Source organism: Octodon degus, unplaced genomic scaffold (genome assembly GCF_000260255.1).
Source record: "Octodon degus isolate 3935 unplaced genomic scaffold, OctDeg1.0 scaffold00122, whole genome shotgun sequence".
Taxonomy (NCBI): domain Eukaryota; kingdom Metazoa; phylum Chordata; class Mammalia; order Rodentia; family Octodontidae; genus Octodon; species Octodon degus.
This window is the reverse complement of record NW_004524698.1, coordinates 4150800-4165389: the sequence shown is the minus strand read 5'-3', so window position 1 is coordinate 4165389 and position 14590 is coordinate 4150800. Positions and strand designations below refer to the sequence as shown.

The 14590-nt window shown below is 32.8% G+C and overlaps 1 protein-coding gene across 8 annotated transcripts in view; it reads right to left on the bottom strand.

Annotated features, from left to right (window-relative positions):
• Tsc22d1 (TSC22 domain family member 1) overlaps positions 1 to 14590 on the bottom strand; it is a 129821-nt gene that overhangs the window by 95259 nt on the left and 19972 nt on the right. For 3 of the 8 annotated variants that reach the window (XM_023700206.1, XM_023700205.1, XM_023700203.1), the window contains exon 3: positions 3068 to 5726. The exons of 2 other annotated variants lie outside the window; for them this stretch is intronic. In XM_023700206.1, the coding sequence (XP_023555974.1) occupies positions 5372 to 5726 (355 nt within the window). In that variant the 3' untranslated portion in view covers positions 3068 to 5371. Of the gene's footprint in view, positions 1 to 3065; positions 5727 to 14590 lie in introns of those variants that run through there. 3 more of the 8 variants (XM_023700208.1, XM_023700207.1, XM_023700209.1) reach the window with 3 other exon arrangements.

Genomic DNA, 14590 nt, shown 5'->3' with positions numbered 1-14590 from the left:
AGTGATATATCTGCACTTCTGTCTATAACAGCACACTGTAATAGCCAAATCTAGGAAAAAGCCAAAGTGCCCATCAATTGCCAAGTGGATAAAGAAGTGGACTATGCCAGAAAGAAAAAGTAAACTTGAAATATTTCTTAATAGTAGTTAGAGGAATAGAAATAAATACTTTAATGAAAGAGAAAAAAAAAAGAAATATTTCTTAATAGAGGGATACACCTGGATGCCATACTTTTTAAACTTTCCTATACACTGGACACGTGTGTAATACCACACGATTTCTCTGGTGTCAGAAACCAAAAGTGTAATTCAGGACCAAAACATATAACAGATTTTGGAAAACAGGAAGAAAATTTTGAAATGGGAAGGGCAAAGGAAAAAAGGAAAACAAAGCTTTTGCAAATAAGGAGAACAGAGGCTGAAGGGAGGGTAGGCAAATGGGAAAAAAAAAATCAAGTTACAATATGCACAAATTCCATATGATGAATGTGATCATTATGTGTATCTAAAATGTACTGATAATTAGAAAAATAAAAAATACAAATAAAATAAAAAGGCGTAAGAGCAAATTCTGGATCAACTTCTTCCCATTAGACCATCCTGAATAAGGAAAAACCTACCTCATAAAATGATGAGCTGATTCACTAATTCACAACATTATTCTTCTGTTTTACATAAAGGGGATGGTAAAAGCCAAATGTCCACCAGCTGGACTTCTTACAAAAAGAACTTATACATGGTATAAGATTATTGTGTTTTGTGTGACCATGCATTGAATAAATTATACTACAATTTTAATTCTAGTGTACTTTCCTATTTCATTCATATTAAATGCTGCCATTTCCTTTATCTTTAGATAAACTCAGAATTATACTAACTCAATATTCCTTACAGAATTAACAATATTAACTTTCACATTTCAATGATACATACACTAACCAACATAATTTCTTAGTGTGGGAAATAAGGGTTCCCAAGTTAGTATAAATATTATAAAATTCCTTAGTTTCTCATACAAAATAAAAATTAGTTAAGAAACTATTTTCCAAGCCCCAGATATCATTTAATAGCAACAAGTATACATAGCCAAAATGAATCCAAGCAATACTTTTTTTTACAGACTACGTACTCAGCTTTCATGCAAAGTATAGTACTTCATTTCTCAGGGCTTAGGAAACATTACATTAAAAATAATCACAGACCCTTTAAAAAAGCACAGGTAGAAGATGCTTTGTAATATCAAAGGCTATGGACACACAAAGAGTACAATGCCCATGAATATTTTTAAATGTACTCTAAATGGGCAAAACCATTTGTGGTTTATCCATTTCTAATCTCTGTAAGTTTTAAGAAAGATTATTTTTATAATTCTACATCAGTCTAAAAATACAAGCTTGTCTTTGTTCACTGTGTTATCAGACATTATGTTGAACATACTTTGAACACTTTTCTACCTATGCCAGACCTTACCTCTTGAGCAGATATCCCTTATTTCTGAAAATTCCGATGCATACTTCAAAGTAATCTAATTCCTCTAGGTAGAGGAACTAGTGGAGAAAAAAACTCCAAAGCAGCTACATATTTATTTTTAAAACATGAATTTTTTCTGTTTCAGGATTAAATTAATATATCTTTTTAATAGACAAAAAACAAGTAACAGTAAAAATAAAGGAATTGCTCAGGACATCTAAGTACTGACTGTGGCTCAACTGTTTCAATACAACAGCATGGAAAACAAAGAATTTGTCCATACAGTTAAATAAGCTATACAGTCAGTATTTTGTAGTCACTTTGCTTGAAACTTTTTTAAAAAGCTACCAAAATTGGGGAAGGAGATTTGTTTCCACACTAAGTAGGTACAGTATAAAAATCTGTTTGGTAATCTAATCAATGATGGTGAAACCATATGCTAATGTTCTTAAACCTTAAAGATACAAGTGTGAGCCAAGTTCAACATTCGGTAATATTTTTATTTTGAAGGCTATTGGTGATGTAAAAAGAAATTACTTATTTAAAACTCTCATTTCACCACTACTGCTGGGATACTTCTGAAGGTTCTGATGTAGGGTATTTTTCACCCCCCACACCCTGCCATTTTGAATACATACAAGAAAGGCTTATATTTTTTATATTCACAAAAAATATAGCTTCTTGCTGAAGTATATTATCTGTAATCTTTCTAATAACTTTAAAAAATAAGTTTGTCCACAGAATCTTTAATTCTTTTATAAACTTACCAGATTAATACTCAAAAATCTGTTTCTTTTCCCTGTTCTCCACTACAGTAACTATCTCAAATCATAATTTCCTTTTTATAATTATCTTTAAGACTACTATTTTAAGAACCAAACTATTTTCATCTTAATTCATATATTGTTACTAATTAATTCAATTTTTATTCCATGTGTAGGACATCTTTATATTTACTTTAAATGTTTAGAGTCCACTTCTTATATAACTTTTCTTCAAATGCAAAAATAAATCCTCTTGCTTCTACCAAGAAAGGGTAAATTGTTTCAGTAGCTTTAATTAAGCTTATGCAGTCATATAGAAAGTCATTAAAATTAAATTTTACCCTTTTCTGTGCTGTATTAATTAAGGTTTAAAGCAAGAGACTCTGAAGTTAAGATTACTCCCTTTAGTTATTTGTTCAAAGAGAACACTAAAACACAAAACACTTTCCTCTTGACAACAACACTGAAGAATTAAGTAGTTCTCCAATCACTGTTATTTCCAAATATTTTTTAAGAAAGATATTTGTAAGAAATTACATTGTGATCTAGCCTTAAAATAGTTAACCAAATTACTCTTGATATTTCTAGTATCAATTCAGTTAATTATTAGTGTTTTTCACTAAAAAAAAAAAAAAACACAGAATAGTATATTCAGAAACACTTCGAGACACATAAAAATACACTTAAATATTATTGCAGTTTTCACTTGCTACTCCTGAAACGAAATAAGTCATTTATCAGTAAGTGCATTTTTTAATGGAGAAAATATTTATTAGTTTTCAAATGATCACATAATACAAATATTACACAATTAGTCATTCTAAAAAAATGAGCTTGTATTAATATTCATAAACACTGAAAAATATAGGGCTGTATATTGTGACAAAATTTTCTTTTAAATCTGAAAAGAAAATGCATCGAAATAAAAGTTTAAACATCAGTTCACATTAATATACAAAAAGTTTCACTTTAAAATAGTTTGCAGTGGCATAAGGTAGAGAGAAATGCACTTACATTTCTTTTGCATACTTTAATGAACAGCTAAAATTTAATTAAAGCATGAGGTTAAGAAATTAAATCACCTTTATCTTCAAAGCTCAAAGAGCTAGTAATGTTACAGGCCATAAAATGGTTTGTACTGAACCACAGTTAAAAAATTCAACTAACTTAATTTCTAAGCAAATTTCACTTTCAATTCCCTAGTTCTAAAATCGTAGGGGTTTTTTGTTTTTATTTTTTTTAAAGTAAGATGTGATTGCAAACCAATTATCTTATTTACTAAAATAACTCAAAGTTATATTATTAATAGGAATTCAGAGCTCAAGGGAAATTTTAATTCCAATGGATCTTTTAAATTTAGCTTTAAATACAATATTTATGAAAATTTTTCTATACTTAATGAGGAAAAAAAACAGTTTCAAAGAAAAACTAAAGGGCAGGTTATATTTTAGGAAATGTGTTTTCTTAAATTGGACTCCCAAAAATTTTAGCTGTTTCCATATTAGTAATTCTAGAATTTCTCTTCAATTTTGTAAAAGACATCACAAACTGACAGCACCTAGTGATTTTTAAAAATTTCTTTAATAGTTTTGGACTGACCAATTAATAGGTACCAAAGAAAGATACAAACATTCTGATAACTACGTTTTATCATTAACTAACAGTTGGGATAAAACTAGTTCGCAACACTCCGATCTATAGGCCTATGCTAATACTATGAACTGCCTTTGCCCTATAATTGTTCTATTAGTATCAACTTAAAACTTTAGTATACTTTCCATTAAGAATACTTCAAGTTTAACAGATATTTTTTTCATGTAGAAAATAGTTAAAATTACTTAGTCTCAAAGATGTCTCTTCTACTTCTAGCCTACAATCTTTGTTGATTTAGACAATTACAGGTAGGTTCAAGAGCAGCAAAAGATGAACTAAAGGAATATATCTTAAAAGTCTTAAATAATTTAAAAATTTCACCCTTTATTTACCAGCTCCCCTCAGCATCAGGTAAACCAAAAAAAAAAAAAAAAAACTTTATTTTTTTAGATCTCCTACAGTAATTTTTAAAAAATCTGCCTACTACTTAAGCTGATTTTCAGTCCCACAAATCTTTTAAGTGAAACAGATACAGAGAGCTGCTTTAAAAGAAAGGAGTCTCTCCAGCTTCCTCTATTTCAGTCTTCTGAATAGAAAGGAATGTTTTCATGGCCATGTAAATTCCAATCTGGAAAGATTATTTCATTATTTGAGCCTTTCCATTTTCAGACCAATAGTAAATCTTAAAAGTTTATAAATAACAAGATCAGGTGGCTGGCTCATTCTTGTGTCTTCTATACATATTGCATGGATCCATTCACCACTGCCTTCCAAACTGCAGATGCTGGCATGTGTGACAGATATCATCCATGAAGGCTCTGCTAGAAGAATTCCTTTTGCTGAAGAAGTATGATGTTTTACCAGTTGAAAGAAATCTGGGCAATTAGAGAACAATTAAACCGGTCTCCCATTATCAAGACACCTGGAGTCACAGAAGGAATCCACCAAGGAAAAATGAAAACTTGCCAAAAGCACCAAAGTTCACATCCTACCCATTGTAGATGATAAGAACTTCCTGGAATCAAATCCTACCCTTGGCATCAAAAAAACTAAGAGAAAACTATCTTAATGCCATGGGAAAAATCCAGCAAAAGGCTATTTCGCCACAATAATACTCCTAGGAACTAGAAAACTTCTTTTGAGTATATTAAACATAGCTTTCAAGGATATTATATCCTGAAACTTATACTCATTTATACTTATTAAAGAATGAAGCCTAGATTTGACAGTAAAACCGTAACAATACTACTATCATTGCATAGTCTGGAAGATCTAATATGAAAGCCTAATATTTGAGGTAGGAAAAAGACCAAAAAGTTCTCACTAATAGGGTAGGATAACATCTGGACATCTACTATATAAATTAAAGAGATTTCAGATGTCCACCTTGGCAAAAGATGAATACAGAAATTTTCAAATTACTAGAATGTAAGAGCACTTAGAAGTCCACTATTACCATAAAGGCCAAAATGGGTAAATATTCTCTTTTAAAATTTCTGTGGACTATACAAGTATCCATCCAATCATGTGCCCCAAATCATCCTTTAATTATCTGGAGAGAAAATTAAATAAAATTTAGATTTCTTGAATGGGCACTTGTTAGCACTCTCAGAAAAACAAACAGATTGTGGCCCCACCTGGTTCTTATATGAACCCATGGAGTTTACCAATAGAATAAAATGGGCAATGGAAGGACACTCCAATCTAAAAATAAACCCAAGTAAATAATGGAAAGCACCCACTTGTTTATTATCCTTTCCCTCTCTCTCCAGAAGCTGGATATTCTGTCTCCAAGGGTTCAGTGGAGAAAGTGGACCCCTGACGTCAAAAGCTCTCCGTGGTCTTGGCTGTATCTGTGGTTCTAGGATCACTCCTTGCACCTCTGGTAGGAGAGAAGCACTGAAATAGAGAGCTGAATATAGATTTAAGAAAAAATTCTTATTAAGAAATTACAATCTCTGGTCATTTGAGTTTGTAATGGCTTATCCTCAGGACAAAAAGGAGCTATCTTTGGACATATTTTATCACCTTCTTAATTTGAATTTTGTAAGTCTGTCACCACAAATGATTAAGTCCTCAATAACTATTAAGAAGGGACTTGTACTGGTCTAAGCCATAACACACTCTGTGACAAACCACTCAACTTCAAGTGGAAGACAAAAGCAAAAAAATCAATAGTTATGACTAGAAGGTAAGACCACAGTTGTCTTAAAAGGACAGGGAAAAGGCACACAACCTCAGATATATCAAAGGAGTCCCAGTTAATTCTTCTGCCAAAGAGAATAAGATGGATTGAAAAGTAGAAACAGAATAATCAAGCATATTAACAGGGATACCACTAAACTTTTGGAATACCTCAGAAGCTGAATTTGTTATTGGTTTTCAAGGGTTCAGTAACTTAAAGAATTACATACTCAAGGTCAATATTATAGCAATAAAAGGCTAAACCCACATTTTATCAAAGCAATGATCACTGTCACTAAAACAGGTCTATTCTTCAAGTATTCATCTTTAAAACTGGGCGGGGGGGGGCGCAGAATACTGGATATAGGCAATATAGATTCAAAATCTTTTTTAAATGTATGATCATTTTGTTCTGGGTCAAGATGGGCTAGGAATAATCATAAATGGCCACAATGCAGAAATTAAAGTTATTAAGATATACCAAAATAATAGATGATGGTAAAGACATCAGAAAATAGTTAGTTTTATTATAGGAAAAGGTACACAGAGAGAAGGAAGTTCAAAGCATATAGCATCAAGGAAAAGCTGAAAGGAGAATAAGATAAACAGACATGTACTTAAAATTATAGGGATTGCAGGATAAATCTCAATGTTGACTCTGGAAAAAGAATTAACTATTCTTTGTGGTCCAGAGTGATATACATCTCTATAAAATTTCAGACCTCACTCTAAATACAAAGGTGCTGCATATCCCTCCTCTATAGAACAAGTCAGTCACAGTGGAATAAGGCAATCCCCCATGTCTTACTTCTGGGACATGTTATATTTTGTGAAATACTTAGGAAAAAAATGCTACCACATAATCTCCCACTCACACCAACTGGTTATCACAAGTTTTCCTTACCTGTTAGTGGAACGAGGATTGTGCTCTCTTGTTCTCTATCAATCAACCAACAAAGGTTATAGTCTCAGCACTAAGAAAGTAGCAACCAACCAAAGTTAGTGTTTTAATGCTTTCACTTCCTCTGGCTCTGGCAGCCAGTTTGGAAAGATATCCAAAGCTGAAAAGGAATGATTATTCCATTATCTGACAACATTTACACTAAACTTCTTAAAAGCCTAAAGATGAAAAGAATTAGCTAACTCTTCTGCTTAGGAACACAGCCAACTCTATACAACTGAGAACTGAAAACAGTTTGGCCTAAGAAAAGAAAATCTGTGAATTTAAACTATCAAATCTGTGATTCCCAAACATTAAAAGAAAAAACTGAAAAAGGAAATCTGAAATCAAAGTCACGAAGGTGTAATTGCCATCTAGGCAAGAGGTATCAAATAGGCAACTATGAAAGTACAGCATGAGTCTAAGCGACAGCTCTTTTTTAATTTAAAGTCCCTAACACATTTAAATTCTCAAAAGTTCTTTTAATTTTAAGTTCTAAAAAGGTCTTTTAATTTTAAGAAAACTAAATTTTTACATCAGTGGGTTTAAAAAGTATTTTTAAGTACTATCTATCACACTGAGTAGCTAGATAAGCAATGACAAGAAGAAAAGGCACAAATCAGAAAAAAAGATTTGAATACTGAGTATCTTAAGAAATGCCATCTAATTAGATAGTTTCAAGAATCCCAATCCCCGAAGAGATTAGCAAAGCACTCCACACCAATTATTTAGGGATGGCTCTTTCACAGGTAAGAAATATTTAGAAATTAATGTATTAGAGCTACTTTACACACATGTCTTTTTATCTATATGGTGCAAATACCTGCTACAACAATGCTTTTTAAATTATTACACAATCATCTTTTGGTCTTTATAATCAATTTTTTTGACAAACCATTCCTTTTCATCTACAGTATTTCAATATAAACCACAAAAATTACTTAAGATTTTCAAATTAATGCTAAGTAAAACTACAGTGATTAAAATAGTTAAAAACCTACTCAGAAATTATAAACAAAATGTGACTCTCCCAACTTCCCAGTTTTATTCCAGTTCTTAGACATCAGTAGTAACATATAGCTGAGTGGAAAAACAGAGGCAAAAAGAAAAAAGCCCATTTTGAAACAGAAACATACCAAATAATGTTTTTTTCAAAATTTACAAAGCTTTTGAAGTTTGCATTTTGATGATCAAACAGAACTCTCAAGAAATCCTATCATGTGCAGATTAATACTAAACTAACTTCACAACTTCTCCATCAGCATGAACCTCCAAAACCTTTGATTTATCACACCCTACAGAATATATTTTTAAAAAAGACCACTTTTTAAAAAGAAAATAGTTCTTACATTAAATTACAGGGCATGTTAAATAGGAGAGTAGACTAGAGAAATGATCTGTTTATAAATGTCTTCCACAATAGATCACTTGGGGATTGTAACTTCTTTATTCTGTTATCAAAACTTCAACATATGTATTACTCAAAAATGAATAAACACAGATTTCTCTAGTATTTTTTTTAGATCAGTGGAAAAAGCATTTGTGTTGCTTCAAGAGTTAATAATGTATGAAGACCCTAAAGGAAAAATGTATCATTTATACAGAAAAATGTACAGGTCACATTTTTAAATGTGGTCATTACTCGAACAAGAAAGAACTTGTTTGAGAAAGAAATTCTTTCTTAGAATACCATTAAGAGAGGTGTACGAATGATACAACAGGACCTTAGCAAATTCTATTTTAATAGAAACACATTTTTCCCTGAGGTATCTTAAACAGAAAAAATAAGCATTCTACTTTAGGATGTTCCAAACCAAAGCCAATAAAGCCAGCAATGACAACATATTCTTTCAAGCAGGTGTGGGTGTTACAGGTCTATTAATCTACCACTATATCAATAAAATCATTTAAACACTTTCCACAAATACAATTTTTAAAGATCTTACTGAACATCAGAAACAAAGGTAAGTAGTAAAACCACTGAAAAGGGCTGGGGAGATAGCTCAGTAGAATAAGCACTTGCCTGGCAAGCGCAAGGGCCTGAGTTTAATCCCCAGTTCCAAAAAAAAAAAAAAAAAAAAAAACACTGAGAAATTCTTCTGCGATAGATATTAGACTACCTGCAATATTTGTTCTCAATACTAAATTATTAAATGAGCACATATAATTTACTAGTTTTTTTCTAATATCAAAATAAAGTGAGGGCTGGGGAGAGAGCTCAACAGCATAAGCATCTGTCTGGCAAGTGCAAGGTCCTGAGTTCATCCCCAATACCACAAAAAGGGAAGGAGGGAGGGAGAGAGGGGGAGAGGGAAAGGGAGAGAAAGAGAGGGAAAAGGGGAGAGGGGGAGGGGAGAGAGAAGAGAGGGAGGGGGAAAGAGAGAGAAAACAGAGGAAGAAGTATATGTTTAAGCAATAAAATAAGTAACCATTTTACAAAGACCATAATTTTGTGCTTCAATTGATCTAATCTTAAACCTGCTAATTTCTAAATACATGGAATACTCAGAAAACACAACATTGTACGAGTTTGAAGCATGACGTAACACCTTTTTCTTGTACTTCATCATGCATTGTTACCAGTTCTAAGACATTTGTATAAAACCAATTCTTTCAAAAATTCCTCTAAAGTGTTACAAACAGTCCCAGCTGGCAGTAAGAAAAAAAGTAAAGAATACCTTTCACAAAAGCAGTCTTTGTATCTCTATCCCCTAGAAAAGTGTTTGGCACAGAGTAGACAATTCAGCAAATATTTCATGATCTCTTTTGGAGATCATCACTTGCATGATTTTTTTAATATGGTCAGCAGAAACGTCAAAGGTATTATCCTGAGATAATACGAAGAAAGTCAAATCACAACACCTAACATAGATGTTCTAGTGTTCTTTTCAGAGACTTAAAGTGGCATCAGATTATTGCCAGAACTCCAAATTCTCAATTTTAAAAACTGAGCGTCGGAGATATAGCTCAGTGGCACAGGACCTGCCTCCATAAATTATTACCAACTGCAAAAAATGGGTATCAAGCACAAGTTCTCGAGTTTGATACCCAATACTAAAAAAGGGAAAGTACAGAATTTTGTCCTCAAATGCAACTACTTTTAAAGTAGTCACACACAGTATTATACATTGACTCTGTAGAAAAGTTTCTAAATCACAGATCTTACATGTTTCTTAAATGAAATACACCTTTTTAAACAAGCAAACTGACACCATTATGAAACCCACTTAATCATGGAAAACAATTTCCTAAAAGAAAAGTTGTAATGAAAATAGAAAACCTAACAAGAAGAATATTTAAGGGCTCAATATGTAATCAAATTTCATTATAAATATATGTTTTTCTCGTTTTGGAAAAGTTATCAGCCAAAAATTTTACTGAGATTCAAATTATCACACTAGATTTAAAAGTCAAGTTTAGTTAAAAGATAAACAATAGATAACTAAGCCAAATGTGTATTCATGTTCTACTAAGGTACACAATGAAGTAGAACAGATGAAAAAGAATTTACCATAAAAGGCATTTTTCAAGTAATTAATCCACTACACAAGATAAAAGCAGTAACTAAAAATGTATCTCTATAAATTATTACCAACTGCAAAAAATGGGTAAAAATGCAACCGCAGTGAAGACCAAGCACAGAAGTTCTTAAAACTGCCTGATTCTTCTGAATGAAAAAATGTTCATTTGACAAAAATAGTAGGAACAATGTTAAGAGAATCTCTAATTTACTGACAATACAGTATTTTTCATAATGAGCCTGTATCATAACATTTCACCTCTATAATAATTCTGCCTGTTTATTTCTCAACTATGAAATATTTGGCTGTTTTTATGACAGTGAGCAGAGTCTGATATACACACATTTTAAAAGAAAAGATCATACTTAGTATTTTTCTCTTAAAAAAAATTTTAACTTATTTATTTGGTACAGGGTCTCTCTATGCAGCTCAGACTTGTAGTGATTCTCCTATTTCAGCCTCCCCAGTGCTGGGATTACAAGCATGCATCACTATACCTCATTTTCGGGCCAACACAATGCATGGCAATGCAGTACCAGGGATCAAACTCGGGACCTTGCATTTGCCGGGCAGGTGCTTAAGCTGCCAAGCTATCTTCCCCATATTTAGTATTTTTCTTATTCCAGGACCTTGGGTTGTACTATAATCATAAATGGACTCAGAAAACATGAACATTAAAGATTATAGCAAGAAAGGATTAGACTACTTTTGCACTAATTCCTTTGAAATCTTTACTTATTTGTGACAAGCAAAGTAGCATACTACTCAATAACACAAAGATAATAAAGAATCAAATTTTAAAAGCTCTGCTCAACCAAGAATCATCAATCAAAAAAGAAAAAGCAAGAAAAATCAATGGATGCTAAAGGGGTAAAAGTAAATGAAAAACAGATTCAAAATTTCTCTCCCCACCTGAGGATTAATTATAAAGAAAAGAGTAATCTGATAGTTCAGAAAAACAGTATGTACCTCCAATAGTGACCATACCAGCTAAGGGACAAATCAACAGTATGTACCTGTTAATACAAAGCAATGACATGGTCAAACCACCACTTGTGCAGTACTCTGCCAGAAGTGCACATTCTCAATCTACCTGAGAAAAATCAGAGGCAAACACCATGTGAGAGCTAACCAAACCAGTCAGCACCCTTCACAGTGTCAAGGCCATGAAAGGGAAAGACAGAACTGACAACAGGAGATCCTGGATTAACACTGCATCACAAAAAAAAAAAAAAAAAAAAACAATGTCCTTTTAAAAAAAAAAAAAAAAAAGTACATTGTTAATTTGCTGATTTCTTTAATTGTACAGGTCTATATAAGATACGAACACCAGGAAAAGTTAGGTGACAGTTTATGGGAATTTTGTATACTACTTTTTGTAAGCTTTTGTGAAGTCTAAAATTATTCCCCCAAAAAATAAATAGAATGAAAGTTCCTAAGTTTCAACTATGGAAAAAATACGAATTTATATTTCTGCTAAGTGAATATTTTTTCCCATTCAGATGAAAAGTTTAATCCAACCCGTCTTCTAAAACTAGTGCTCTCTGGTTGTGATGCCTATAATCCCAGCACTTGGGTCAAACCAGAAGGATTGAGGGTTCAAAGCCAGCCCAGGCTAAATGGGGAATACAAGGACACCTCTAACTAAACAAAGCTATGGCTGTTGTACTCGCTTCTTGAATTACTCTGTATGCAAAGACAAGATCAAAAGAAGGTCTTCCCTTCCTTATCTCAATCTGAATATAAAAAGGGATCAATACAAATGACATTAGCACTCAACATTTTACAAATTGCAAAATCCTTTAATGTATCTTGCAATTGTGTAGTAACTGAGCTGAAGATGACCAAGAACAAAATCATGTTGGTAGCACACTTAAGGCTCAGAGACAGGACATCCTGAACCTTAGGGTTGGTACCAGCAAACTATAAGAAATTAAGAAAGCTTCTGCTTATCAACTGTTGATTGGGTAGTTTATTTTTACAAAACGAGACTACAAGCCAGAGAATTTAAGTCTCCAACTTGATATCCCAAATTTAAATTGAAACATTTAATGCTGGTTTCTTAACTGGTCATAGTTAACTATTCGTAACGGTTTGTACTTTCCAAACATTTTGGGAGCAAACTTTTGACAGTCACAATCCATGACCAAAAAGGAAAATACAACTGAAAGGAACAGTAAAAAGGTATGAAGAACAAAGCAAATCACCACCAATATAAGAACTATGATTTGATACTAGATATCATTTAGCTACCACTGTAATGGCTATTGGTAAAACTCTGTAAAAGCTACATCCTGGTTTAAGTCTAGGAGTGTCAATCCTATTAGTAATCATTCTTAGCAGATCAGAAATTTTCACTTGTGGCTATACCTTCATTAAGAAATGAAGCTAGAAGGTTGACCTGATAGCTCAGTAGATTAAAGGGCCTGCTTAGGCAGAAGCAGTGACTAGAGTTTGATCTCCCTGAGTGCCATGCTGGCCCCGTCCCTAGGGCACACTGGTGAATGAGCTGGCTGTGGTGGCGCACACCTGTAATCCCAGCACTTGGGAAGCTGAAAGCAGGAAGATCACTTCAAGTTGGACCTGTGTAGTGAGACCCTGTAGACCTTGTACTAAATGCATCAAAGAAAGAAAGAAAGAAAGAAAGAAAGAAAGAAAGAAAGAAAGAAAGAAAGAAAGAAGAAAGAAAGAAAGAGAGAAAGCAAGCAAGGAAGGAAGGTAGGTAGGTAGGTAGGTAGGTAGCTAGCTAGCTAGCTAGGGCTGGGGATATAGCTCAGCAGCACGGTACCTGCATACCAAGCAAAGGTCCTGAGTTTGATTCGATACCAAAAAGGGAAAAAAAAAAAAAAATGAAGCTAATGTAATTATGTACCTTCCTTCACACGTTTAAGTCACTGGTTACATATTCAAAAGCAATGCCTATTAAGGTATATCTAAGAAAGGAAAAAAAATCTATTTCCCTTATCCTTCAAAATTTGAATTCAGCTAGTACTCTAAAGCATGACTCTAGTTACACAGTGACTCATCAGACATTCCCAAGGAGCCAAACCTGCAGAAACATCTTTAATGATCGTATTTTTCGCTCTTTAATAAATCTTTTAGGCTTAAAAAAAAATAGAAAATGGCTAAAAAACAGACCAGGTTTAACAGCTTCTTTGTTTGATTAATGCCAACATTCAACTCTTAACACCAGAAACACAGAACGTAAAGCTCAAACAGTATTCTATACAGATAACTACTGAAGCATACAACAACCTGGTTAGTTTTCCTAGGTTTGAATGTTTATGCTCACTAGCTCTTTGTAACTTATTCACAGATTTCCCTTAGGAATCCACTACCACACATATCCCTAACAACTGCAAGCTACTTATAAAGACAAGGCTATTTAAATGAACCTTCAAATATGTCAGTGCTGTACTTCTCAAAACATATTCCTAAATGCCTGCCAGATGTCCAATTGGTATAGTTTCAGGTAACCACCATTACACTTTTTATTTCTAATATAAATTGTAAACTTACAGAAAATAGGGTGGTAAGGTGGGCTCCAGCTGAAGTCTGCCATTATTTAACTGTAATGACTGAAGAAATTTCTCACATGAAATTTCTTAAATGAAAATGAAATAAATTAACACTTCCCAAAGAGTGTTTTAAGGAGCACTAGGTTCTAACAAGTCAGTAGTAGCTATTATATAATTAGGATGGGGGCTGACAAATTTCTCGATCTTTAATATAACTAAACTTCAGTGTCAACTTCAAAAATGCGAAACAAAGCGCATTCCTCAGAATTTCTAGGCTTTAGGAATCTTCTATTTTTCACTTGAACATTATAAAAAGTTTTGAAACTTTACATTCAATTTCAAACTCCTGTTCAATGTGTCTTTGAAAATTAAACACTAGATACTGACTCATTTATCTTATTAAAAACAAGTGATTAATCCCATTCATTCTGAGATACCTTGCAATATCATATGGTTCTGAACATGAAACAGATGGCCTCCACGGCATTATGCCCATCTAAAACACTGCAAAATAAAAAAATTTGAAACTCATTTGATTTGGGTAATGGATCTATTTTGGAGACTAGTAAACTGCTATATGAAACACTATTTCTTCTAAGT